Source organism: Emydura macquarii, unplaced genomic scaffold (genome assembly GCF_026122565.2).
Source record: "Emydura macquarii macquarii isolate MOO-44397 ecotype Brisbane River unplaced genomic scaffold, CSIRO-AGI_Emac_v2 contig_2636, whole genome shotgun sequence".
Lineage (NCBI taxonomy): Eukaryota > Metazoa > Chordata > Testudines > Chelidae > Emydura > Emydura macquarii.
This window is the reverse complement of record NW_027132773.1, coordinates 26,114,684-26,142,102: the sequence shown is the minus strand read 5'-3', so window position 1 is coordinate 26,142,102 and position 27,419 is coordinate 26,114,684. Positions and strand designations below refer to the sequence as shown.

Below are 27,419 nucleotides of genomic sequence, written 5' to 3'. Positions count from 1 at the left end.
TTAGGAAGCATTCCTGAAATGAAGATAGAAGTAGTAGATGGAAGCCAGAGCAGATGGCTGTTCTTCTGTATAAATACTAGAGTAAAGGAAAGGATTGAGTTTCCTTATTTGCAGTCATGAATCTTGTTATGGGAGAAGAAGAGGAAAACTTATCATTACACTATCTCCCACTGTCCAGGAATCTATTGGTTGAGTGTCTGCAGTGTGAGTACTGGTAAACCTTTAATTAGAAAATTTTGAACAAAAAGGGGGACAAAATGAAGACTTCTTCCCATCTCCCCACTCCTGGCCTAGTTTTCAGGCAACTCTAGTGAGCATGAAGTAGAGAACTTATGAAGTGCCATCATTGTGTGTTCACGCTGGCCCATTATTCAGCCCTGCCTCCAGAAGTTCTATGCTTTCCTCCAGTAAGAACACTCATAAACCAGTACAGGGTTTCAGGAAAAAACACTCAAAGGTATTCCCATAATGATTCTTCAAGCTCTTCTTCCTCATCATAAAATATTAGGGTTGGAAGGGACCTCAGGAGATCATCTAGTCCAAAGCAGGATCAAACCCAAATAAATTATCCCAGCCAGGGCTTTGTCAAGCTGGGCCTTAAAAACCTCTAAGAACGGAGATTCCACCATCTCCCTAGGCAACACATTCCAGTGTTCCACCACCCTCCTAGTAGAAAAATGTTTCCTAATATCCAACCTAGACCTCCCCCACTGCAACTTGAGACCCATGCTCCTTGTTCTGTCATCTGCCACCACTGAGAACAGCCTAGCTCCATCCTCTCTGGAACCCCCCTTCACATAGTTGAAGGCCGCTATTCTCATTCTTCTCTTCTCTTCTCTTCTACAGACTAAATAAGCCCAGTTCCCTCAGTATCTCTTCATAAGCCATGTCCCCCAGTACCCCAATCATTTTTGTTGCCTTTCGTTGAACTCTCTCCAATTTGTATACATCCTTTCTGTAGTAGGGGGGCCCAAACTGGACATAATACTCCAAATATGGCCTCATCAGTGCTGAATAGAAGGGAATAATCACTTCCCTTATCTGCTGGCAATGCTCCTACTAATGCAGCCCAATATGCCGTTAGCCTTCTTGGCAACTAGGGCACACTGTTGACTCATATCCAGCTTCTTATCCACTGTAACCCCCAGGTCCTTTTCTGCAGAACTGCTGCCTAGCTCGTCGGTCCCCAGTCTGTAGCAGTGCGTGGGATTCTTCCGTCATAAGTGCAGAACTCTGCACTTGTCCTTGTTGAACCTCATCAGATTTCTTTTGGCCCAATCCTCCAATTTGTCTAGGTCACTCTGTATCCTATCCCTACCATCCAGTGTATCTACCACTTCCCCCCCAGCTTAGTGTCATCTGCAAAGTTGCTGAAGGTACAATCTACTCCATTCTCTAGATCATTAATGAAAATGTTGAATGAAACCAGTCCCAGGACCAATCCCTGGGGCACTCCGCTTGTTACTGGCTGCCAACTGGACATCGAGCTGTTGATCACTACTCATTGAGTCCGATGATCTAGACAGCTCTCTATCCATCTTATAGTCCATTCATCCAACCCATACTTCTTTAACTTGCTGGCAAGAATACTGTGGGAGACCATATCAAAAGCTTTGCTAAAGTCAAGATAGATCATGTCCACCACTTTTCCCACATCCACAGAGCCAGTCATCTCATCATAGAGGACAATTAGGTTGGTCAGGCATGACTTACCCTTGGTGAATCCATGCTGACCCTGATCACCTTCCTTTCTTCCAAGTGCCTCAAAATGGATGCTTTGAGGACCTACTCCATGATTTTTCCATGGACTGAGGTGAGGCTGCCTGGTCTGTAGTTCTCCGGATCCTCCTCCTCCCCTTTTTTGAAGATTGGCACTATATTCAGCAGGAGTCAAAGTAGGCTGCTTATGGTAGTTTAGTGAATCAATTTTGGGGGGAAAATGCAGGGGATGAGAAGAGGCTACCAACTTGTGCTCCAGAGTCTAAGCTTGCATTTAAAACAAGTCTCTTGCTCTTATTCTCTAGTCCTTAGTATGACAATGATAACCTTCAGAAAATGAGCTAAATGGAAACTGATGCAGTGATGTCTTTCATCCATGATTTGGAGAGTGAGAATAAAGGCACAAATGGGTATTTTGAGGGAGGTCCTGCTAAAATTATTCCTTGTGGTGAGATGATATTGTGATGAATTAGTTTTTTAAAGGCAAGAATAAAGGACACAAATCAATTATTTAAAAAATTGATTGATTGCTGATTTTCCCTCATTGTTAAGTATGTTATTTGTAAGCAGGTTTAGTCATCTGCATGGTGCTTGGCTCTCTTCTCATTTTATAAACAGTAAAAAATAAATGAAATATTTCAATTCAAATTTCATTAAAAATTTCAATGCTGAAAAATAGAAAGCTTTGAATAAAATACTTGTTCAAAAAATTTAATTCAGCTCTAATCATTTAGTCCAGACATCAGTGCACAAGTAAAATTTTTTACATTAAGTAAAATTTGTTACATTATATGACACGTGATTACATTCATTATTCTTTTTCTTCACGTACACCTATATGAATTAGAAGCCTGTGTATTTCTGTGCATTTCAAAGATCTTTCAACCATTTCAAAAGAACTCTTTGAACCCATTTAAGGGAGGAGACATATCAGGAGGATACAAAACCTTTAGTCTTTCTAAGGATTCCTCACGTCCCTTTTTAGGTCTAAGTGGATATCCTACTTGGAGTTATTTTTCTTAGCATGTTAATGAACACTTTACCTGAGGGGTTCTCTTTGTTTTCTAGATAAATACAATTTGGAGAGCTAAAGTGCATAGAAAAACATCTAATCTACTGCTATGTCAGAGAGAGTTCAGATGAAACAGCAACACACCAACCATAAAGCAACGCTTCAGCCATAAAGTGTCCCATTATGATGACATGAAGTAATAGTTAATAATCGTTAATGTTTCCACCACAGAAGAGTTCCTGTTCAGGCTGGTCTAAATGCTGTCTTTAATTATACTATCAGTGATTACCAGTCTTTAGGCCACAGTTAAGCAATGAAACACAATAAGGCAAGATGCATTAGCCCTAATACGAACCACAAGACTGAGTGGCTTTTAAATGTCCTAGGTGAGGTGGTTAGAAGAAAAAATGCCTGTATTTAGCAATTTATTACAATTGGCCATTGATTGTTTTGTATTTAAAGCAAAGTTTAAGTACAAAACAATCAGCTTAATGAATTCACCCATATGGTTGACAAATCAGAGTAATCGAAGAGTTTTGTGCATACAGAGCATAAATTGAACAGGGAACAATTTTGTGACTCTGAGATGACTCTTGCCTCATTATTTGCCTGCTCCCACCGAGTCCATGGGAAAACTCCTATTTATTTCAGTAGTGCAAGATCAGACCAATCGGAGGCAGGGGCACATGTGTTTGTATACACATTTTCAAATCAACAGTAAATGTCAAGTGTGACAATGAATAAGTGAAGTGAGTGTCCTGTATGATTGGAATAAAGGAGGGTTAAGGATGGGCTCATGCTATCCCTTCAGTAGTAATATGTAGCTCTCTTATAGCATTCTTCATCCAGAGATCTCAAAGTGCTTTACAAAGGAATAGGCATCATTAGCCCCATTTTACAGATGGGGAAACTGAAGCACAGAGATCCCAGGATCACTATAGGCATTTTCACATCCCCTATTGGAATCTTCTGGTCTGGAAAGGAAGTCCCTGCTTGTAGTTTTCTATTCAGGCAAGTGTTCTTGAAGATGCGTGCGGCACCTTCTCTGACCATCCCCGTGCTGATGTGAGTGAAACAACCCTGGGGATGCAGTAGAACTTGCAATGCCACAGAGAAGTAGCCCTTTCTATTGATGTACTCCATCACGAGATGGTCTGCGGCCAAAATTTGGAAATGCGTGTCATCTATCGCCCGGTTGCAGTTAGGGAATCCCATTGCTGCAAAGATATCCATTTTTCACTAATACTTCCCAGAGTCAGAATACTTTGTAGCAGGATGTGATTAATGGCCCTGCACACTTGCATGACTGCATGACTGTAGACCTCCAAACTGATTTTCAGCTGACCAGTAGTAGTCTGGAGTTGCCAGCTTCCACACAGTGATCGACTCATTTTTCCACCATGATGGCAGCTCTCATTTTGGTGTCCTTACGCCACAGAGAAGGGGCAAGCTCCGCAGACAGTTCCACAGTTTGTACATCTGAAAGTTCTGCAGCCACTGCTTGTCATCCCATACCTGCATAACGATGTGATCCCACCACTCAGTGCTTTTCCCCTAAGCCCAATAGTGACAGTCCGCTGTGTGTAGCTGCTCTGTGAATGCCAAAAGTAATCTTGAGTTGTTTCTTTCCATGGCACGCAGCAGGGCAGGCACCATAGATTAATTTTCAGATTTGCAGCTCATGAAATACTGCAGGCTCAGCCGTGTTGTGTTCATAATGCTTATCACATTGCAGGATCCATGCTTTCAGACAGAGCTGGCGGACACACAGTTTACAGGGGCAGTTGAAAAATAGTACAAAATGTCATTGGAATGATAGGATGAAGCAAACTGCATCATGGGACGGTGAGCCCTCCCCCATGATGCACTGCGATCGATTCTCAGAACTCCTAGCAGCAGACGATAGTGAGTTGCAGAGTGGGATAGGTACTCACAGTGCACAGCTCTGTCTGTCAGTGCTTGAGCACCAACCATGGACATGTTCCACCGACACAAGAAATGTTGTATGAACATGCACAAGCAATATAATTACAGCGGTTTATTATCGTTGACATAACTACAGTAGAATTACTCTGTAATGTAGACGTGGCCTTAGCGTTTCAAGGAACAAACAAATGAGACTTGCTCACCTGAAAGCATGAAAAAGCCATTTATTTTGCAAAAGAGATAAGTGGGTGAGGTAATAGCTTTTATTGGACCAACTTCTGTTGGTGGGAGAGACAAGCTTTTGAGCTACACAGATCTTTTCTTCAGTCTGGGAAATGTACTCAGAGTGTCATAGCTAAATACAAGGTGGAACAGATTGTTTAGCACAGTAGTTAACACATATTTCAAGGGACCATTCAAGGTGAAATGGCCAGCTAACACCTCTCCAGTCATCAAGGGAGGGAAGGGGATGAGGAAGGATAAAACCTGGGGATTAGTGGGTTATAGATTGTTGTAATAAGCCATAAATCCAGTGTCTCTATTCAGTCCATGTTTTTTAGCGTCTAGCAAAGATTTTTGTTTTGCAAGTAACTTGGGCCATAGGAAGACTAGTTTTTGCTGTGGCTGCTGGCGAGTGTGAACTGGAAAGTTCCAACTGGTGTCTGTCTGTACACTTGTACAAATGTTTTTTCAAAGATTTTTCTCTTTCAATATCTAACCCTATTGTTCTCAGATACGATAGGTTTGGTGTTGGCTTTAGGTACAAATATTAAAAAGTTTTATTTGGGGTGGGAGTAAAAGAAATGGGACAATATGTAAGAAACAAGATAGTTTGGGGTGTCCATGCCAATGTGGTGACTTCTGCACTAGGTGAATGCCTCTTAGTGGTCTCCTATGATGAGATCCAGTTGAGTAGGAAGTCTGGAGGGCCAAAAGTGATCTCAGTCTCCAAGGACTTCCACCGCCCCTCTGGAAGTATGTCTTTTCTTTGTTTGTGGCAGGACCATGTGTGGTCTGCTCTGATATTTGGCATTCTTGCAAGAAATAACTTTTCCTTCTTAAAAAAAACCCCTCACCTCTATCTTCTAGGCATACAGCTGCCTGAGCACTATTAATATTTATTCAAATCAAAAAAATGTCTGTTTCCCTGGTTCTGGTCAGTTGTTCTTATTGATCCTCTACATGAAAGCAGTTAAATTGACTAGAATGACAGCCCCACCACCGATGTAAGGAGATGTCTACATTGATATTGTTCTGCCCTAACTATGCTGACAAAAGCCCTATACCTCTCGTTGAGGTGGTTTTATTTTGTCAAAAAAACAGGGCAGTTTTGTCAGCAGGTGTTGACTACAGTGTGTACACCACCTCTGTTTTGTTGACCAAAGCTGACTTTGGTCGACAAAACTCTCTAATGTAGACCAGGCCTAAGAAGCCAAGGACTCTGCAATCTATGCTGGTTTACTAAAAATCACTTTATCGACAGTATTTTATTGCTTTAAATGGAGTCTGAATTCTTGAGTTTGACTAATACCTGAAATTACATTTCTACTGCTTGTGTGAAAATCCATGAAAATGCAGTGTTGTTGTAACTGCGTTGGTCCCAGGATATTAGAGAGACACAAGGTGAGTGAGGTAATACCTTTTATTGGACCAACTTCTATTGGTGAGAGAAACCCAAGCTTTCGAGCTTACTTGTAAGCTGGTCCAATAAATGATATTCCCTCACTCACCTACGCCATGAAAAATAAGGTTTGGTTTTGCAGTGGAGTGCGTCGAACTGTACTTGACAGATATATGTTAGATTTCTTGCCACTGAATAGGCAATAATAAAAGCAGAACCTAGTTTATCTCATACTGCGATAAGTATGCTATCCATTTTGAAAGAACATGCCATTTTGTGCACTTAGTGTAGCAAACAATCTTCTGATAAGTTCTGCTATTTACACTACTTACAAGAATGCAAGGCTCAAATATTAAGTAGTATCATGTCCTTACTGGCCAAATCCTGCTCCTATGCTCAGTGGGAATATTAGGGCAAGTAAGCCAAGCCGAGGACATATCCTCAGAGGTAGCTGGAACCACTGGGGGACAGTGAATCACTGGCTGCATTTGGTGTGAGGGAGGAGGCTCCCATGTGTTCAGCTGAAGTACATGTTAGGTGAGAACATTAGTGAAGAACTATTCAGTGAAGGGTAACAATCTACAGTGACTTTGGGCAGGGAATGTAGACCTGCCCATCTGGTGCCATTTAAAAGTGAAGGTTAAACTCCATATGTGGAAAAAATAATGTGGCTTTATTTGCTGATTTATAAATTGCTGCTGTGTCTCACCTCAAAGATAGCTACATTTCAGTGGTGAGTGAAGTGATCTCTCTCTGTAGTTTTATATCATTTTGCGAAGTGCTTTAGGATGCGAAGCACTATATCAACATTTTGTTTTTTCTCTAGTATAAAAACAAAGTGGGAGACTGTTTTCAGAAGCTACAGAAGTTGGTACATACATGGAGAATTTATTAAACATATAGAAAACCACATTGGCACCATCCTAGAGGGAGCTGGACTGGAGAGTCCCTGTGAAATAAGTATAATATATACTTCCCTACATGGGTTTAGTGATGCTTAATTAATTAGGGCTGGATTCTGATCCTCTTACTGAACAGCATCCTAATCTACATATGAACCCATTGATTTCAATAGGACCACTTGCAGAGTAAGGTAGTATTTAAGAGAAGTATGAGTATCAAAATCTTGTTCTTATTCATCCTTATTTTTAACACCTATGATTACCAATAAAATGACAGTGCAGAGTTCTGGCTTTTGTTGGAGAGGATTTAACAGGTTCACGACACTCCCATTTTCTGGAAGGACCAGGTTTGATCCATATACTTCATATGTCTTTCACTTGAATTCATAGAGCCCACTGTATTTTACTTCTGGAGGGGTCACTCCTTCAGATTTACACCATATGGAGAGGCATATGTTTAAAATTATCATTTCTGTAGCAAGAAAATGTATCAAGTTATGTCATAATGCTCAAGATGGAAAGTCTGACTCTAGCAGTGTGGATTTAAAACAAACAAACAAACCAAAACCCAGAGATCCTGGCGTGGATATATTCCAGTATACATAGAGTCTCAAAACCTGCTTACTGAATGGTGGGCTCTAGCGTATTTTTGCTTTTTCTAACACAGGGATAGTTTCCAATACCTGAAATCCTTTAAAAAGCTGAGTATTGTAGGCTATTCAACTTTGAGAGTTAGGCACTAAAAATATTGTCTTTCATTAAAGTATCTAAACTATATTAAACTATGTGGTGCTTAGCACGTCTGCAATCTGATAATTTTCTCGCTTCATGCTCCCAACTATGTATCTCAGTCATCTCTGAAAAGATTATCTGCAATAAGAGTTGCAATCAAGGTTTTCTAAATTTATATTCTATTTTAGAGGATTGTGGGCTTTCTTTGCTCCCAGATACCATACTCTTAATATGGATACCACTGTTCTTTTTTCTCTCTTCTTTTTTCGCTTTGAAATACTTAAACATTTTTAATGTTATGCTTCATCTCATAGAAAAACTTAATTTGTTAGAATACGTAACATATAAGTGTTGAGCTTGCAAATGGTGTGATCTCTCTACTCACATAATGATATTTGCTTGAAAAATTAGATCTCATAAAAGATACTTCAATGATCCTTATCCTAGCACATCTCAGTTTGTAAAAATGAGCCATAATAATAATGAGTTCCTTATAATAATAGTGTTTTATAAGCATGAATTGATCAATCCTAACATTAGCACTATGATGTAGGTAGGTATGATACCTATTTTATAGAAGGGTAAATAGAGGCACAAAGTAATTAAGTACCTTCTTAGAGTTAAATGTGCTAAAAAATAATGCTTAAGTGGAACAGAGACCTTGTGCTGGTCATCAACCCAGGAATGGATTTCACCCAGGTGGGTAGCCAATTTAGCCTGGGTTCAGTCCCCCTGCACTAATAATTAGAGGTGGGAAGTGCTTAATTTGTGATGAAAGAGATGCTGGGGCTCAAGCAATTTTTTTCACATTCATAACTGATGCAGCAAGCCCAGAGGTGCTGGGGCTATGAACTGCCAAGTCTAGAGGTGCCAGGACTCAGCCCTGGCATGTCCTGGCCCAAATTAAGCACTGGAGCGAGGCATATAGTTGATTTTTCAGTTTGGCCAGGAAACTGAACAACCGGGAAATATTTGGTTCAGCTCTGAAAGCATTTGGAATGTCAGCATATCAGAAAGTTCAGTTCTTAAAATGCGTGGATTTTGTCAGCCAATCGGAAATGTCTGTTTTGGGCTTCAGAAAACTGTGTCCATGACTGTGTCTATTATAATCTTTAACCCAGTGGTTAGGGCACTTGTCTGGGATGTGGGCAACTCCTGTTTGAATCTGTAATGTGGAGCAGGGATAGAAACTCAGATCTCCCTCCTTCCAGATGAGCATCCTATACATCGGATTATTATAGGCTAGTCTGAGTTGGGTTGTTCTCAGGGTATGTCTACACACAGCTGGCACACAGTGACAGTGCTGCAGCTGCACCGCTGTAATGTAATACTACAGCAACGGAAGGGGTTTTTCCATTGATGTCGTAAATCCACCCCCTCGAGAGGAGGTAGCTAGGTTGATGGTGGAATTCTTCTGTCCACCTAGCAGTGTCTATACCAAGAATTAGTTCAGTTTTGCTATGTCTCTCAGGGGGCTGAATTTATCACCTCCCTCAGCAAGGAAGCTAGGTTGACCTACTTTTTAGGTGTAGACCAGGTCTTAGTCTCTCTTTTTGAAGCTGTTCTTATTGTATAAACACATACATGTTCACATTAGCCAAAAGGAGAGAGTGAGAATAACATAGCTGAGTGAATAAGGCACTTACCTGGGATATAAGAAATGTGGATTCAAATCCCTCCTTTGAACCAGGCAAAGAGAAGATTTGCCCAAATTTACTAATAACTAATGGTCTGCTCCAACTACCATTAGCTACAATAGAAGCTGGTGTGTGTGTGTGAGAGAGAGAGAAATTCTGTCTTTTGCATCATTCAAGCTCACTGAACAAAACCATTGTAACTTAAATATTTCTGAAACAGGAGGTAGGAAACCTTATCTTCTGTGCCTCTATTTGTGAGAAATCTAGTACACAGCTCAGTACTTGTATGTTTGTTTATTACAGTGGCTAGGACACTCACTGATGCCTGGAAAACCTATGTTCCTTCTCACCAGGCAGAGTGGGGAACCAAAATAGGGTCTCTCACATCATGGGTGAGTTCCTTAACAACAACACTAAAAGTTACAAGGGATTCATCTTTTGCTGCTGCTGCTTTGTATAGGGTTAGGCATTTGCCGTAGAAATGGAGAAAGTTCTTGGCAATTATGCATCTCAACTGGAGATAGGTGACTAACTCTCTGAGAGGGGCATGGCTTGGGATACATTCTTCTGACTGGCATCTCCCATTGGCTATCTTAAGTGGCTTGCTCGCTTTTGTGGATCCCATTCTTAGGAGCCTATTGCATGGAAACTTAGGCCTTAACTCAAGATATGTGGATTCCACTTCATGGCTAAGCACCTAAAAGTTAAGTGCTGCAATGCTCAGTGTTGAAACACCGGTGTCCCTTTGTGTATTTGGGCCAGAGTGTAAATGAGGTCAGAAACCCGTCTGTATTGTTTTCAAGTCAGACACTTACAGATAATTCACATATGGGTTACATCCTTTAGTCAGGCAAAACTGGCATTGACTGTGATGGGAATTTTGCATGTGTAAAGACAGGACTGCAGGATTTAGTCCATACAAGTGTGTCCTAGATTTCTAATACATGAATGACATCACTCACAGATGATAGCCCAGCACCCTGATTTTCTCATTGTTATCAAAAGCTTAACACCCTCCCCCCAACACACAAATCCTCAGTGACAGAGTGGCACAGCACAGTCAGGATAACAGCACATCCAGTTTGCAGTGCGGATATTGCTGAACCGCTACATGACAGCAATTACAGGCTCAGGAGCCCCAGCAACGGCTGGCAGCGCCCTCCAGCTTGCCTGAGGCAGACCATTACTGCACAAAGCCAAGCAGTAGCAAACAACAAAGCCCACCATGGCAGCGTTGAGTGGGCTCATTAGGGAGTGTGTACATGTAATTCCCATCGCCACCCAGCACAATCTGCAAAGGGCGTAAGATCCCCGCCCCCCCCCGAGCCCTGCACCTTGTTTCCAGCAGGAGCTGAGCACCAGACTTTAATCAAGGTGCTCGCGCCTCACTTGAACCCGACTGGAACAGAAAGTTGTACGGGAGGGCTGGGATTAATTCCGCTGCCCCAATGCACCTGTTCTACGTTCGCCTTCCTGTCCTGGGGCCATAACCCCCTGATCTGCCCCCCGGCTTAGCCCTGCCCTTCCATTTCCCCGGCGCTCCGCCTTCTTCCCGTTTAGACAGAGCGCTGCCCCCTTCCCCTCGCTGCGTTGGCGTGGCATCCTCAGGCTCCGGGTAGGGAGCGATCCCTGGTGCGTCACGTTCCCCCAGGCCCGCAAAGGCGAGACATTTCTGCAAGCCGGCGTCCGGAGCGCGCAGTTGCAAGCAGCCGCCTCTAGATGGAACTTGTTCACCGGGCCAGGCCGGCTGGGCTGCGCGGGAGAGGGCCGGAACCCCCGCGGCACGCCTTGCGGGGAACAACTCGGCACAGGGCTTCCAGCTGGCAGCTCCCGCGGAGCCCATCGCCCCCTCCCTCCCCCCGGGAACCCTGAAACACGATCCCGAGGCGAAAGCAAAGTTGGGGCGCCCCTTTCCTGCCCGCCGCCCCCACAGAGGGCAGAAAGCACCAGAGGCAGGGCCCGGGGTACAAGATAAAGATCCCCCCCACCCCGGTGTCCCAGCACCCTCCTCCCCGTCCCACTCGAGCGTCCCCTGCTCGCTACCGCTGCTGCTGGAGAAAAGCCCCTCCCCCCCGGAGCCGCTCGGTGCAAACCCGGAGCCAGCCACTTAAGGCACCTGCCAACTTTGCCGGGCAGCTCACGTGAGGGCAGCAATGTTCTGACAGCCCCTGCGGCCAGCGGCTCGTTAGTTGCCGCGCGCGGGCCACGTGTTCATGGGTGGCCGGCCGACGATTATTGACTGATCACAGGCAGTCTCCAGCACCACGCCGAGCCCCGCAGGGATCTCCCCCCCTGCCCCCCGGCAGGGTTGCCTCGCTGGGTCTGAATGACTTCGCTCCAGCCCAGGGAAGAGAGGTTCACAGCCATGATCCTTACCAGCCCATAAATCCCCCCCTTCCCGACACACACACACACACACCTGAGCCATAATTGGCTTTTACTGCCAATCAAAGCTGATGGAGACACTTGTGTTTACGTGAACGTTGTGGTCTCAGCCCGCCGCCTTGCGGGAGGGTGTGTGTGTGTGTGTTAACTGCAGTGTGTGCAAAAGGAGGCGAAATCTTGTAAGAGATGGGGGGAGGGGGCTACCCGAATCTGAGCCTTCGTAGCCACATCCCGGGGGCTTCCTAAGCGCCAGGCTGGTTTATTCCGCAACCCAGCTGTGATTTGCTTGGCGTTAAACTGTGGGGATTAGCCTGCGAGTTCCCGAGCCGGGAAAGCTCCCTTTGCCCCTGGCCAGGCAGAGTGCCTGATAAGAGCTGGATTAGGAGGAGAGTTAGACAGACCAATCGCGGCTGCCAGTGGGTGTATTTGTTATTCACATGGAAGAGACTTCGCGTCGTGCTCCGGAATCGCCGCCTCTTTCAGCACCACGAACAGCTACAAGTGCAGCTCCCCGCGCAGCCTCGCACGGCGGCATGCACTGAAATGGGGCTGCGGGCCACCGAGCGGGCTCCTTCCCAGCAGCTTCTTCCGGAGCCAGGGTAAGACGGGGAGCCTGTGTGTGTATGCGCGCGCGGGGGGAGGGAAGAGCCAGAGCCCCCAGCAGGCTGAGACAGCGGCGGCTGCAGCGATTTGTCCGAGTGTTGGATGCATCAAGTTGGCTCGTTCTTAGAGTTCGGTGATTTCATTTACTGGGGGGGCCGGGAGTTACTCGGTGTTTGCAAAGCCAGGGTGGCGATTGGGGGAGAGGCGAACGATGCTCCGTTTGATTGAAAAGGCCGAGCGGAGGCCATCCAGGGAGGCCGCCCATGCGGGTGAAAGGCGAAGCAGCTGGGCTGAGAGATGAGCGCTGAGCTCCAAGCGGCCCCCAAAAGTTTTTTCCCGGGGGCTGTGGGGCGGGTGAGGAGGCAGGCGGGCTGGGTGCACTTGGCTGCTCTACAGCGTTATGCAGCAGCCCTGAACTCGCTCTCCCGGCTACCTGTCCCGCGCCGGGATCCTGCCCCTCCAGCTGACGTGACTGGGAAGATATTTGAGAGGCGGATTGTGGAGAAAATTACCTAATGCCATTTCCCAACGGTAGGTTAGGGCGGCTTTGATTCATCCCTGTGACTTCTCCCACCGTGGCTCAGCACGGCGGATATGCGACTATTTTCGATCGATTGGAGGCTCAAGGTATTTTTTGTGTGTGGATCGTTTGTGGGGAGGGTGAGGGGCAGAGGGAGAGGCGCCACCAAATAAGCGTCAGTGCAAGTTTTGCCCTAGTTAACATCTGCTAGAGACCAGGAATAGCTTAGGTTTCTATTGCCCATTTCTTCCTAAAACCAGCTCCAATTAAGCGGCATGTTAAAAGGAGAATGAACAAAGAACCATCTTAACCAGGGCATTGGTAGCCCTGAACTTCAAGATCCCCCCCCCATTCCTCCTTTAGATGCATCCTATTAGAAACCGCAAAGGGGGGCAATCTCCCCTTATGAGCACCCGAGCTACTACACCCTTATTTGCTGCGGTTTCTGCGCCCTGGGTGGATAAAGTCGCATGAAGTATTTAACCTAATTATTCAGTGCGTAGTAATAAACATTGGGTGAGTGCAGGAGGCTATCGCCGCAAACTTCTCTTGTGGCAGGGTGGGAATATCCAGGGCTGGGACGTGTAGGGTAAAGGGAAGCAAGGGGTCCCTTCTTTCTTTTATTTTCAGTAGCTTTTTCTCTTCTTTTTCCAAAGCAGCCCGATTCTCTCCCCTTTCCCCCAAATGTTAGCTCATTCCAACACCACCCCAAGAAAGGAACCGGGCGCAATGTTTGCTGGAATCCAGAAAGCCCTCCGAGCAACACTGAGCCCAAATCCATCTGCTCAGCGAAACAGCGCGAGGATCCCTCGCAGCTTGTTCAAAGCTGGTGAAAATAGACTAGGATCACACAAGACACTGGCTGGCTGACACGTGCCGGGTTGTGTCAATGAAAGAGAGCGGGGCTTGCCAGCCACCCAGCTGAGCAAGATATGACAGATCCCCCCGAGAGCCAGCACGAATTACTTGTAAGGATTTATTGGGGGTAGGGGGGATGGATATGTGAGGAGGTAAGGGGAGGGGAATCCCTCTGCTCCCTTAATGTTTGCACAATACTCAACCCCAAATAAGGCTGTTAATAGAGAGGAATCTGCACCTCTCCAAAGTAATCTCACCTCTGTTTGGGAAGTGTTAGCTCTCCCAGGAGATGGTGATTCTTTTCACAGCATTGTGCATGTGTTGAATGTGAGAGTTATAAGTGTTTGTAAGGAATGCGTGTATAACCCATTAACACCCCCTCCCTCCCACCAATCAAAATAGATTTCCGATCCAAATTGCATGCAGATCCGGCACAGCACTGACATTTGGAGTTGGAAAGCTTCTGTCCTTTGGGACTGAGGATTCATTAAAAGAATAAATATTTGTTTCCCCCCCCTCAATAAAAACCCATCATATGAAAAGTGACCGTTTAATTTAAAGAGAAAAAGAAATCTCCTGTAGTTGTGCATAGAGGCTCACAATCATTTAGAACCAAATGGCAAAAAGTTTATTTTTCACTTTAGATTTTTAAAAAATTAACTGTAATGAACACAAGGAGCCTTTGGGTCTAATCTGGTCATTTGCATAATTACCTTGCACAAGACTATTTAGGGTCTAAGGAATAGTGTGTTGGGTAGTAAAATAGTTAAATGCTACTGCTGCTAATGATAATGAAAGAAGCCCGGATTAGTGGGGATAACTTAGTTTAGGGTTTTTAATAGAATTCCTCAACAACAGAAGCAAATTCGTATGGTAGACATGAGTGTGGGAAAATAAAATTAGCTTAGTTAAATAAAAGAGGAGAACAATCGAGGGCTCCCTGCTAGGAAGGCACACACCTTCGATAATGGTTGTTTTTTTGTGTAGTTTAACAGGAAAAATAGGTGAAATGCATTTTATCCTATTCAACTAATGAAATGGTTGCTGGACCTTTTCACTATGCAGTAGAGGAACCTTTCCAGGTTGAGCAAGTCTAAAAGATGGACTTAATGTTTAAGTACTTTGAGGTGCTGGGATGATAAAGGCTACAGAAGTACAGAGTATCCTTATTGATATAAAGGCAGCCAGGGAAGAAGAGGGAAAAGAAGGATCTGCCACAAAGGAAGCAAATGAGTTAGCTGAATGTTTCAACTGAGACATTGGATGTGGAAGTTAAAGCTGCTGATAGGCAGGTTTGGCTGTGCATTGGCACTTATACAGCCAGTAACCCAAGATGACAATGACCTTGGCAGTATTAGTATGGCAATCTTTATCTTGGGATGAAATTGTTCTTGAGCAATTTTGACAGTATATTAGGCACAAGCAGAACTTCCTTTTAATATTAACTTTCTTGTGCCACCTAATTTTTTTTTTGAACAAATATATTTCTCAGAGCCAGTGCAAAGAAAATCCTATTCTGTACTTACATTTGAGTTCCCCACTGTCCGTGTTAGGGTATTCAGGTCATGGATGCAGCCTGGAATCTTGCTCTAAACTATAGCTACAGCTGGTGGCTGGAGATCTGAACTGTGGTGAAGAAACTCCTCTAGGCTGACCTGGAAAATCTCACTCTCTTCACCTGTTAGACCGTGGGTGAAAAATCTAGTCTGAAAGACGTGAATATTGATAGAGTTTATTCAGTTGTAAGTCTAGTCAGGGACAAAGAGAAGTGCTTAATATGATTTTCCTTTGGAAGAGTTATCTATTAGCTTTAAAGCATTTATTAGGCTCACACTTTGAGAAGATTTGTTTTGTCTTTTAAAGATAGCTTGTTTGAAAGATGAAGCTTCACAGTGAAAAAGCTCTGGGGATGTGAAGTCAAAAGCTCTGGGGATACTTGAAGCTGCCTTGAAAAGAGTCTGAAGAGACTGAGCTGAGATCAGATTTCTGATGATCTGATTTCTCCCATGCTGTATGTTGAAAAAAATAGTTCATGTGAACTAGATGCTGATGGTGACTTGCTTTGTTTTTTATTGTTGTGCAAAGCAGGAAGAAGTGATATAATCCTTATTCATAGAACTGAGTAAACAGGACTATTTGTATAAATAAGGAGTACTCTTTCAAGTTAGGGTTTTCAGAGTCAGGGCCTATGACTTTCATAATCCACTTACATTGTTAACAAAAAGAATCAATCTGCTTCTATAGAAACTCAAATTCATGTGTTCAAGTGACAACACCTTTATGTGAGATATACTCATCTTCACATATTTTCTCATCACTGAATATAATGCAGTACAGAAGAAAATATTTCCCAGGAAAATATGAGTGTTAGCATAAAAACTAGGATAATAAGTCTGTTACTACAAATATCTTATTTTCATATTATAAAGAGGGAATTCCAAAATATTTGCAATTTCCTTTCCCAAAAATTTTGAAATTGAAGATTTTACATTTTCATTAGATCAATTTTTCATAAAGCTGAACAATTTGATGGGTTATCACTTGAAAAGGAGATAATTTGAGCAGAAATAGACTCCCTTTTCTCCAAAAAATATAATTTTTTTAAAAACAAAAACGTTTGATATTTCAGTTTTATTCTGACGTAGATCAAATTTCCTATTAAAATATGCAAAATTCCAAAATTCCATATGATTTAATGAAAACCCTATTAGTTCTTCAAAATGCAATGAAAAGTGAAATCAGGGAAATGTGAAATGACCTCAAACATAACTGCCAATATTTTTCAATTAAAAAAATTGCTCTTGTCACATGGTCCCGGTAGAGAGTCATGTCTGTTAAACTGTCTAACATGTAATTGAGATAAAGATCCATGAAACTAGAAGAAACACATTTCCCTATTTGTAATGCAAAGAGTGCTTCTTGAAATCACAGTGTGGGCACATGTGATTTTAAGAATTTTTTTGTGAGAGGATCTCTTTATGACATTTGCATTCATTTTAGCTCACACTACTGTAAATTAAAGGTCACGCTTTCACTAGTTTTGTTACCAAAATAAAGCCATTGCTTCACCCATTTAATTATTTATCCTTTCATCCCCTTATTTTTTATAGTTCATTAATATAAAGAACTCCAGTAACAAGACTGACTATTGTAGAAGTGATGGGTTTGTGATCAGAATAACAAATAGTCTTATTACACAGGTGCGCATGTGCACATGCTGTCATTGAAGTATTCATGAGACTTTAGTACAACACAGAACTCTACTCTGGGCTGAGCCTGAATCTTCTATAACTGTTCATTACTCAACAATAAATATTAAAATTCTTAAAGAGCTGGGTGATTGCTGAAGGAAGTACTTTCAGAAGCTAAACATTACCCTAGTTTTGTTATAAAAGCTTCCACATCCTCCTCCCACTCTCACCCAGCCCATGTATGTATTAAAACATGAATGTACATGATAATCAATGGAAATTTGTATTGTAAACTTTGCTTTAAAAAGGACCTAAATTCGGTTACTATCAGATACAATTTTAAGGGAATTAAGAGCAAGCAACCTATAATCTTTTGTGTTGACTTGAAGTGAAGCTCTGTGAATCTATATGCTCAGGGCAGAGGAGATGTGTACATTTCTTCTCTGAAGTTATTTCCCAGTGAACGTTGACTACCACTATAGAAAACCTGGTCAATTGGGAATACATTTGGATTAATCTAGATTTACGATCAGTCAGAAAGAGATTATATTGTACTTTGAATGGAAATTGTGAACATGAAACACAGTTGTCTGGATTTAAATACAGTAGGTCAATATTTTTTATTTAACTAAAAATCATTGATTAAAAATTAAATGAATTTAGATAAAACTTTCTGCTTAGCTATACAGGCTCATCACAACATAGTTGTATAGCTGTACAACTTAATATGAATCAATATAGCAAAAGAGAGGTGATGCAAATAAATTAGGCAATATAATAAAAGCTTTGATTTCTTAGAAGACATAAAATAAGACTAAATGTATTACATTTTAAAATTAATGCTTTATAAACAATTTCCCTTTCATTTAATTGGCAAGTTATGACCTTTAACATCAATGAAACACGCACTTCTTTTTGAAAATTAAAGATATCTAATGATACGATGCATGATAACTAATACTCAAGTACTATGTAATATTGCAAAATGCTTATTATGATATTTCTTTAACCTTCCAATCATTCTAAATGTATTCTTCCTAGATAAGCTACTTGGCCCACTTGTACTCCCCCAAGTCCCTTGGAAGTCAGGCCCACCGCGTTTGACCTATCATTGTACGTGTGTAGAAGGATAGACACCTATTTCTGAAGCTTCAGTTTCTGAGTAGAGTATTCTTCGTTAGAAATGGACTTTAGTCTAACCGTGCACCTGAATGGCACATGGAAAAAACCAGCAGTTTTCTCATCACTGCTTTGAGACATTTTAAATTTTCTACTCTTGCCTCAAAATTTCAGCATATTGTTAAATATGAGCTGTTTTAAATTTGTTAATTCAAAGAACTGATTCTGAAATTCTTGAAAAGTGATGCTAGTATATATAGTCTAAATACTTCGCTGTTCATAATGACCAAGGGATCAGTAAAGAAGTATTTCTATGGATTACTTTAGATGTAAACAAGCTTTTATGTCTGGATATTTACTTGAACCCGTAATCATGTTCTCCTACTGTGATGGTAAAGATGATGTTCAGTTCTGATTGGTTAATGGTGACTCTTGTATTCAGTACAAAGGGCCAAATTCTGCCCTCAGTTACTCGGATGTAAAAAAGAATCAACTCAACCAAAGCCAATGAAGTTACTCTAGATTTGTACTTGGGTAACTGAGAGCAAACTTTGTCCCACTGTATTTAAAGCTGGAAGTAAACTGATTGTGCCAAAGGCTGCACTCATTTATACATTGGCATAATTTCATTGGCCTCTCTGTAAATATACAATCAGCACAGATTTTGATCTGTTTAGATTCAATCTCCAAATAAATTTAAGCAAACTAAATATTTAGAAGCATCTTGAGCTTCATGCATTCCGGCTCTTTAATATTCCCAATGGCAGTGCTTTTATTCACACCAACTATACATGGTTCAATTTCAAGTCTTTGTTTTGTTACTGGATCACAGCCAGATACATTTGCATACAATAGATGATACTCCACAATGAATCTTTTTCACAGGTCTTCAAAAATCTATTATTTTAGAATTCTTCTGTAACTTTTGTGATTTGAGTAAAATATGTTTTGAGAAAATGGGGGAACAAAATATTTAGTGGAAGATAATCAGTTTAAGGGACTATAGAATCACATTTTGAATGATAATATGGTATAGTAGGTCATATTAAGACAAAGAAGGCTGAAGACCCCCTCCCCCAAATATGATATCGTTGTTATTTGTAAGAGAATGAATTTAGAACTAGACTTTGTAAAATACAGGTGCAAATTAGGTAATTTAAATGTCTAAAAACTTTGTGTTAATTTAACAAAATGATAACAAGATGATAGATAGATGCCTTAGAAATACTTAGTGTCACTGAATTTTAGATATAGAGTGAATTCCTGGTCCCACTGAAATCAAGGAGAGTTTTTCCATTGATGCCAGTGGAGCAAGGATTTCACCCCACTTTTGCACACTAAGATTGCAAGCACAAAACAGATACCCTCTTAATGTTGGACCTCAAATCAGGTAAAATATAGCTGCAAATGTACACCTTATCTGGTAAAATTTATTGTGATCCTTTTGCTTAGGAAGTCTGCTATTTTCCTATTAAATGAATTCAGGGTTTATTGTTATTTATGGAGCACTATAGATGTCCCTGGAACTGAACTGAAAGTGATGTTGTGCCAGAGCAGTAGCACGATTACTATCAAGTGCTGCAAAAACTCAAGTGTGTGCTTAACTTTATGCATGTTAGTAGTCTCACTGAAGTCAATGAGACCAGTAAGAGTAAATCTTTGCAGGACAAGAGCTTTAAACTGTAATAAGATGAAAGGGTCCAGTACAATATATTATGATATTTAATACACTATAGAACAAAACCCCCAGTGGTAGGCAGTCTTTGTATCTGGATGTTTCATGCAGCGCAATGGTAAATAAAAATGACTGATCTGACACTGAGCATCAAGCTAGGTTTTGTTACCTCAGTGTTGCTTCGGCTTTGCTGGTATCATCAATCTCTCAGCTTTCAGTACAGTTCAGCCAGGTGTTCAAATTCACACAGGGTCAGGAATTAGTCCCTTACAGAACATGGAAAGTAAAACCTAGGCAATGTAACTCATATTCCAAAGTAAATATACTGTTGACAAGTGCAAAACTGCTGAACTAAATAATATTTTTCACTGATTTTTCAGGAGTACCTCAGCTGCAGGGCAAAATACAAGGACATGAGTCATTGACTTCCTCCCAGCATCAGAGCCATAGATATTCATCTGTATTTCAACATCAATCTACAATAGCTGAAAACACCTCACCACAAAACAAATTAACCCATGGTACCGATGGACATTTTTTGTAAAACATATTTTAAGCGCTTTTTTTGAGATTGATTTTCTACCTGTGGCACAATTCTATATTGTTACCTACTGGGCACTGATGGTAACCTTCAGAAGGTGCTGCTTCAAATGGTTAACCTCCTCTTTTAGCAAGGAAGAACTTCGGGTCTTGGATAGCAACAACATCTTCAGGAAAAATGGTATATGAAGGAAAGCGTCTAGTCTCCTGCCATTGTTTCTTCCTATTAACAGCCAAATTCTACTGGATACTCACTATGATGCAAAGAACTCATTGCCAGGAATATGCCCACTCTATTCGACTGGATGGGGACATCATCTTGGGAGGACTGTTCCCTGTCCATGCAAAAGGGGATAGAGGGGTGCCTTGTGGGGAGCTGAAGAAGGAGAAAGGGATCCACAGACTAGAGGCAATGCTATATGCAATAGATCAGATCAATAAGGACCCTGATCTTCTTGCCAATATCACTTTAGGTGTCCGGATCCTAGATACTTGTTCCAGGGACACCTATGCGTTGGAGCAGTCCTTAACATTTGTGCAAGCTTTGATAGAGAAAGATGGTTCAGATGTGAAATGTGCTAATGGAGACCCACCTATTTTCACTAAGCCAGACAAGATATCGGGTGTAATAGGTGCTGCTGCAAGTTCTGTATCCATCATGGTTGCTAATATTTTAAGACTTTTTAAGGTAGGTAAAGTTTTCTACTCTTCATTTAAATGCCAACTACCATGAAAACAAGTAAAATAATGGTGGTGGTTTCATTTTCATAAATACAGGGCCAAAATCAGAAGTTCTTGCTTAGTTCTTTCTTAAACAAAACATTGAGAAACGATGGAAGGCACTATTCCTTGAGGATCTGAGTGCCTCTTGTGAAGTGCTGAGCACCCTTAACTCTCACTGGCTGCAGCAGGCATTGCGAGTGCTCAGCATCTTGCAGGACTCACTCAGTAAATCAGCCCTGAGCAAACATTGGTAGATTTCATCCAAACTGTGTACCTGTTAATATCATGATTACCCTACTGTATAGACAAGGGGACAGATTACATGTGTAGCACCACTGGCCGCAATAGAGTGAAAGGGACTTCTCGTGAGTGTAAAATGACCAGGATATAGAGCAAGGTTATCAGTGTTTCCTTCACTACTTAGTATTTTCAAGGGTCTAGAAGTCAGCAGTTAATTTCATCTCAGGGAAACTGTTTTCTTAGAGGGAAAAATTCTGCCATGAGTTACACCCGTATGTAGAATCTCATCTAAACTGCTCGGAATTCGGAACATTACTAAATGTATGACCATTCTAAAAGAAAACAGAGTTGTCCATTTAAGATGCTTTTCTGTCCTTGGGTGAATATCTGGCAAGTAACTAGATCCTAAATCAGGCTAATTGTGCTGGAGATTTTGAAAACAAAGATTCTAATGGTGCGAAGGTTTATAAATTGGCTGTCTCACCTGTATTATTTTACTGTCAGATTTGAGACCTGAAAGGCGTAACAGGGAATCCCTGGGATTTTCTCTCAGTCTGGATAAATGTTACGTCAGTTCATTTGAAACACTTGCTCATCATCCTTAGCTGTGGTGCAGTTACTGTAAATTTTGCTTACCTGTATCTACAGGCCTGTATCTGTTAAAATAAAGGTCTTAATTGAAACACAAGCAGTTGCAGTCAAGCATATAAGACACACTTGGCATACACTCTTGAGTATTTTAGTTTCACCTAGCTTTTTGGGGAGCAGTTTGAGATAGATATATCTTCATGTGTCATGCTATTTAAAGTGATATCATATAGTTTTTAAACAACTACTGTGCTAAAAATTCCAAATGGAAGAAGTGTCTCTTGGCGTAAATACACTTATGTATAAAAATGAGGTATGAACTATGGCCTGATTCAGAAATACTTCAAATGATTAAGGACTGAAGATTTATTGACATTAATGGGATTTAAGAATATGCTTAAAGTTAAGCACATGCCAGAGAATCTGTTGAATAGATGTCAGATTATTTATGTGTTTAAGCATGTGCTGAAGTGCCTTGCTGAATTAGGGACTGTGTCTTTTAGCTTCAATGGGATACGCCACATGCCAGTGATAATGTGACCCCCTTCTCACATGTGACCTGTTCCAAAGCCCATTGATGTCATCAACTTGTGCAATTTCATAGCTGTTGGATGGACATAATGGGTCCAATTTTTGGTTAATTATTTATGAACAATACCATCCAGATTCCTCCTTTGTTTAATTCTTTGACTCACATGGAGTTACACCACGGATTAATTTGACTGAGAATATCAGAAAATAATACAGGCTATACCTTATTCATGCAAAATTAGCCTGCTTCCATGGATTTGAAAGGGTTTGGGTCAGGCCCTGTGTGCAGAGAGGGTACATATCTTCACCTTTATGGGACACAATAACCTTTCTAGAAATATTTCTAGAAATATTGGTCTTAGTGGAAAAAGGAGGTTATATAAAAATAACATTAAACTATATTATTCTTAAACATTATACTGAAGGAGCCACATTCACTCTTGCTTTGCACCTTGTATCATTTATGTATGAGCAAAGTGCTTGTAAAATGTTAATATTCTGAATTGGTACCCTTTTGCACTCACTCTGCACATGTGTAAATAACTATGCAAAGTTCCAAGACAATGGACCATCAGGTCCATGATGTCCTAATGTGACAAACACCCCCAAAACATTACAAATAATACTTTGTCAATAAACGGATATCACTGAAAAATAAAGACTGTTGGAATGAGGAGAGAATGACATATTGGCCATAAATTATAAGTCTTTCGTTTTTTGTCATTGCTAATTTTCTTTCTGTATTTAATTCTATGTTCTACAATACTAGGTCTGACCCACTTTGTATATTTCCAAGACAATCAAATGGGAGGTCTACGTATAAATTCATTTATTGGAGAACCAAATAATTTCTCTAAATGGGAAAATATACTTGTAATAAACTTGTGATTTGATTTGCATGTCTAGTCAAGTGAAGTGTAGCGAAGCATCATCTCTTCCCTGGAAATCTTAACCTCCTCCATAACGTTCACAAGGTGATATGTTTTCTGCCCAGACTAATTAGCAGTTTTGGGAGATTACTTCAGTCCAAAGGTTGTGTTGACATACTAAATTTTGTCTTCAGTGTTCTGTAAGTCCTACAGTATAAACAGTTGAAAGGTGAGCTTGCCACATCTACACTTGTCAATTTGGATGGATGGATGAATGAATTCTAAACAATAAACTCAGTTGGAACTGATTGGGCAGATAGCATTTAATTTTAAATCCTGCTTGATGGTAAATAGATAATGGTAAATTGAATGCTAGATGCTTTCAGTTCACACATTGGCTGTAGCTTCTTTCTGAAACTGTTATTGTCCCCTTGCCTGTTAATATTCATGCTGATTCCTTCCATTAAAAAGTCTTATCTCACTTCCTTAAGACTTGGTGTCCATTGAAATCCATGGTAAGCCAATTGAGTTCCGTGGCATAGAACCAGGCACTTGCTTACTATCAAGCTCAAATATCTACTTTATTAGCCCCGCAGCCAGCTGACCTGGGCCAGTGTGGCTGTGCCACAGGTCTTTTATCACAACATAGACATCCTCAGAGTGTCTCGGGCTGTGGGGCTATAAAACTGCAGTGTAGACATTCGGGCTTGGGCTGGAGCCTGGGCTCTCGGGCCCTCCCACCTTTGAGTACCTTTCCCAGACATGAAGAAGAGCTCTATGTACCTTGAAAGCTTGTCTCTCTCCCCAACAGAAGTTGGTCCAGTAAAAGATGTGACCTCACCCACTTTGTCTCTCGAATATCCTGGACCAGCATGGCTACAACAACTTGCTTACTATAACAGTTTTGAAAACTATTATATTTTTGTCTTTCTTGTTATTTATTAATTTTGGTGCATGTTTGACTGTTAAAAAAGTAAGACAGGAAAGAATCTGAGCAGAACTTGATTGTCTTTTTGAGGTATTCTCAAGCTAGAGTAGAAATATGTTTTCAATCATTTTAAGGGAGATTTCTTTCTGTCCTTTGTTCTGGATTTACACTTCAGCTGAAGAGCAGCCTGTGCACTGGATACTTGTTAAGTCTCTGCTCAGGCCATAGGTACTATGAAAACTTGAGCGCATGAGACATGCACTGGTCAAATTATTTGCTAGCTCTGAAAGTCAAGGTACACAAAACACACATGAGATTTTAAAATGTTCTATATAGACAGCAGTCTTTTATTCTTTTGAGTTACGCCTGGCTGGATTCTTGTCTTTACTGGTGATAATCACAATGGCTGCTGAATGTCTCTTTTTTTAATTGATGCTCTTTCTGAGGTTGTTAACCTATTAAAAATGCATAGCTCTCAAGTAATGGTCACTTTAATGCCTTTCTTAATGCAGAGTCACCTAGATCACCACTTCCACTCATTGTTACTGTTGAAGACAGTGTCGTAGACTGATTTAAGAAACAAAGCCTTGTAAGACATGCATTAGCTGTGAACTGAGAACAGCAAGAAGGAAAGAAGCCTATGAATTGTCTCAGATGCCAGTAATTTGTCTTCTGAAGCCATGACAGATAACTCCTGATTTCCATTATGCAATAAGATTGCAAATAACGTTCCGCTGCAGTCTTAATCAATACAGCATCACATGGCATCCCTCTGGGGAAAGCTCCTATTTACCCATTTAATTGATATAACACAGTTGCTGGTGAAAGGAGGAGACATCTCTCTTAGGTTTAATTATAGACCCTGTGCAGTGCCCTTAATGTACAAATTGCATAGGATGCTTTTTAATGTTTGCACATTGGACTGGAATCAAAAAGTGTGATTCTGCATCCCTCACATGAGTAGCCCCACTGATGTGAGTGGGATAACTTGCTTGATTTAAAGGGTTCAGGATCAGACTCTATGTCAGTGCCATTTTAGAAATTATTCCCAGTGATTTTATGCAAGCAGAATAGAAAAATAATTATTAATATTTAACATTAATACAATGCCATAGGGGTTCATGATATTTTACAGAAAGACATGGACCTAGGTCCTCAGCTGGTGAAAATCAACATAGCGAGCTGAAGATAAGGTCCATAGTTCTTCCCAAGAAGTCTGTGCTATAGCTAAGAAATTAATGCTAAATAAGTGTCACTCCATATGGGGCCAGAAGCTCAGCTGATGAAATCTATGTAGCTCTATTAAAGTCAGTGATCACCACCATGCAAATCTGTGTTCAGATTATTTTCAAGATACATGTTATTCACCCATATTCCAACCATAACAGTTATATTTAACAGCTAAAATCTGAAGTCCAGTATTATTTTAATGTGCACTCTGGAACTACTAAATTGAAGGATTGCATATTTAGCTAGATCGGCATGTGGAACTCATCAAATGGAAATCTGTGATGAAATTATGGGCCATATATTAGATCTTTCAAATATGAATATATGTATAAAATGATTACAAAAAGATGCTGAATAGTAGCTGGGGTTTTTATGCTACTATTGCTCAGTTTAAAAAAAATGATTCAACAATGTAAAATACATGGGTTGATAACCTTAGCTCAGTGTTTCTCAATAACCGGTCCTTGAGATCTCCCTGACACAGTATAGGAAGCCGGTCCCTAGTATCAAAAAGGTTGAGATATACTGCCTTAGCTGCTAATATGGTTGGTAACATAAATTGATTGATATTCATAGGATCTTTCTGTCTGAGTTTTTTTGCAAGAAGTAAACAGATCCAGGACCAAAGAAAGAGACCCTGATCCTTGGCCATTCTCCTGGCATATTGGCCAAATTACAGTTCTATTTTTTCTTATGTTTGTATATTTCCACCAACACCATATGGAGATTTCTTTTTTTTCCTTGCCAGCTGGTGGTCCAAGGGACTATGTGTTACACTCCAGCTGTTTCAATGAGGTTGCTTTTTGTTACACTATACTACTGAAGGTACTTGGTGCAAACTTTGTCTTGTTTTTATCTTTGTAGGTAGGGAAGGGAGAGGATGTTAATGATGAGGTTTAGGTACATAGGGTATATCTACACTTTGAGCTGGGGGTGTGATTTTCAGCCCAAGGAGACATTCTTATGCTAGCTTGATGAGAGCAAGGAGGAACATGTCTCTGAGGGCTGAGAATCACACCCACAGCTCAAAGTGTAGACATAGATTCTAAGGCCAGTATCACTGATTGAGTTTGATCTCCTATATACCATAGATCACAGAACTTCCCCAAAATAATTCCTGTTTGAACTAAGGCTTGGTCTACATTTACCTGGCAATTTGGCAGCAGTTGACAGAGTTATGCAAGCTACCTAGAGTAGCTACCTAGAGTCCTGTTGACTGCTAAGTGGAAGTGCTTCACCTGCTGGGTGACTGAATGTGGTGTGTCCCTGACAGAGGCATCAATGCCAACAATTTTGGAGTATCTGCTTCATCTGAAACAAGGGATATTGGCCTTCTCATCTCTCAAGGTCCATATAGCGGCCATATCTGCTTTCCACCCTTTGGTGGAAGGTAGAACAGTCTTTTTGCATGATATGATGGTCAGGTTCCTTAAGGGATTAGAAAGGCCTTTCCCACCAATAAGGGAGCCTCCTCCTCAGTGGAACTTGAACTTGGTCCTCTCCAGACTCACCGGATCACCCTTTGAACCCATGGCCTCATGTTTCCTTACGTTCCTGTCCTGGAAAGTCTCCTTCCTGGTGGCTATCAAGTCCGCCAGGTGAGTTTTGGAGATCCAGGCAGTAACATCGGCACCATCGTACACGGTGTTTTATAAGGACAAGGTCCAACTACGCCCGCACCTGGCCTTTTTGCCTAAGGTAGTCTCTCATTTTCACCTTACCCAGGACATTTTCCTACCTGTCTTTTGTCCCAAACCTCACAGTTCCAGTGAAGAGAGGCACCTGCATTCTTTCAATGTGAGATGGGCCCTGGCGTTTTACACTGACAGAACCAAACCTTTTCATTGTTTGACACAACTCTTTGTGGTGG

General features: G+C 41.3%; 1 protein-coding gene across 1 annotated transcript in view; it reads left to right on the top strand.

Annotated features, from left to right (window-relative positions):
* Positions 1 to 20,618: 20,618 nt before the first annotated feature.
* GRM8 (glutamate metabotropic receptor 8) overlaps positions 20,619 to 27,419 on the top strand; it is a 424,254-nt gene continuing 417,453 nt past the window's right edge. The window contains exon 1 of the mRNA XM_067564317.1: positions 20,619 to 21,128. Within this exon, the coding sequence (XP_067420418.1) occupies positions 20,619 to 21,128 (510 nt within the window). The remainder of the gene's footprint in view (positions 21,129 to 27,419) is intronic.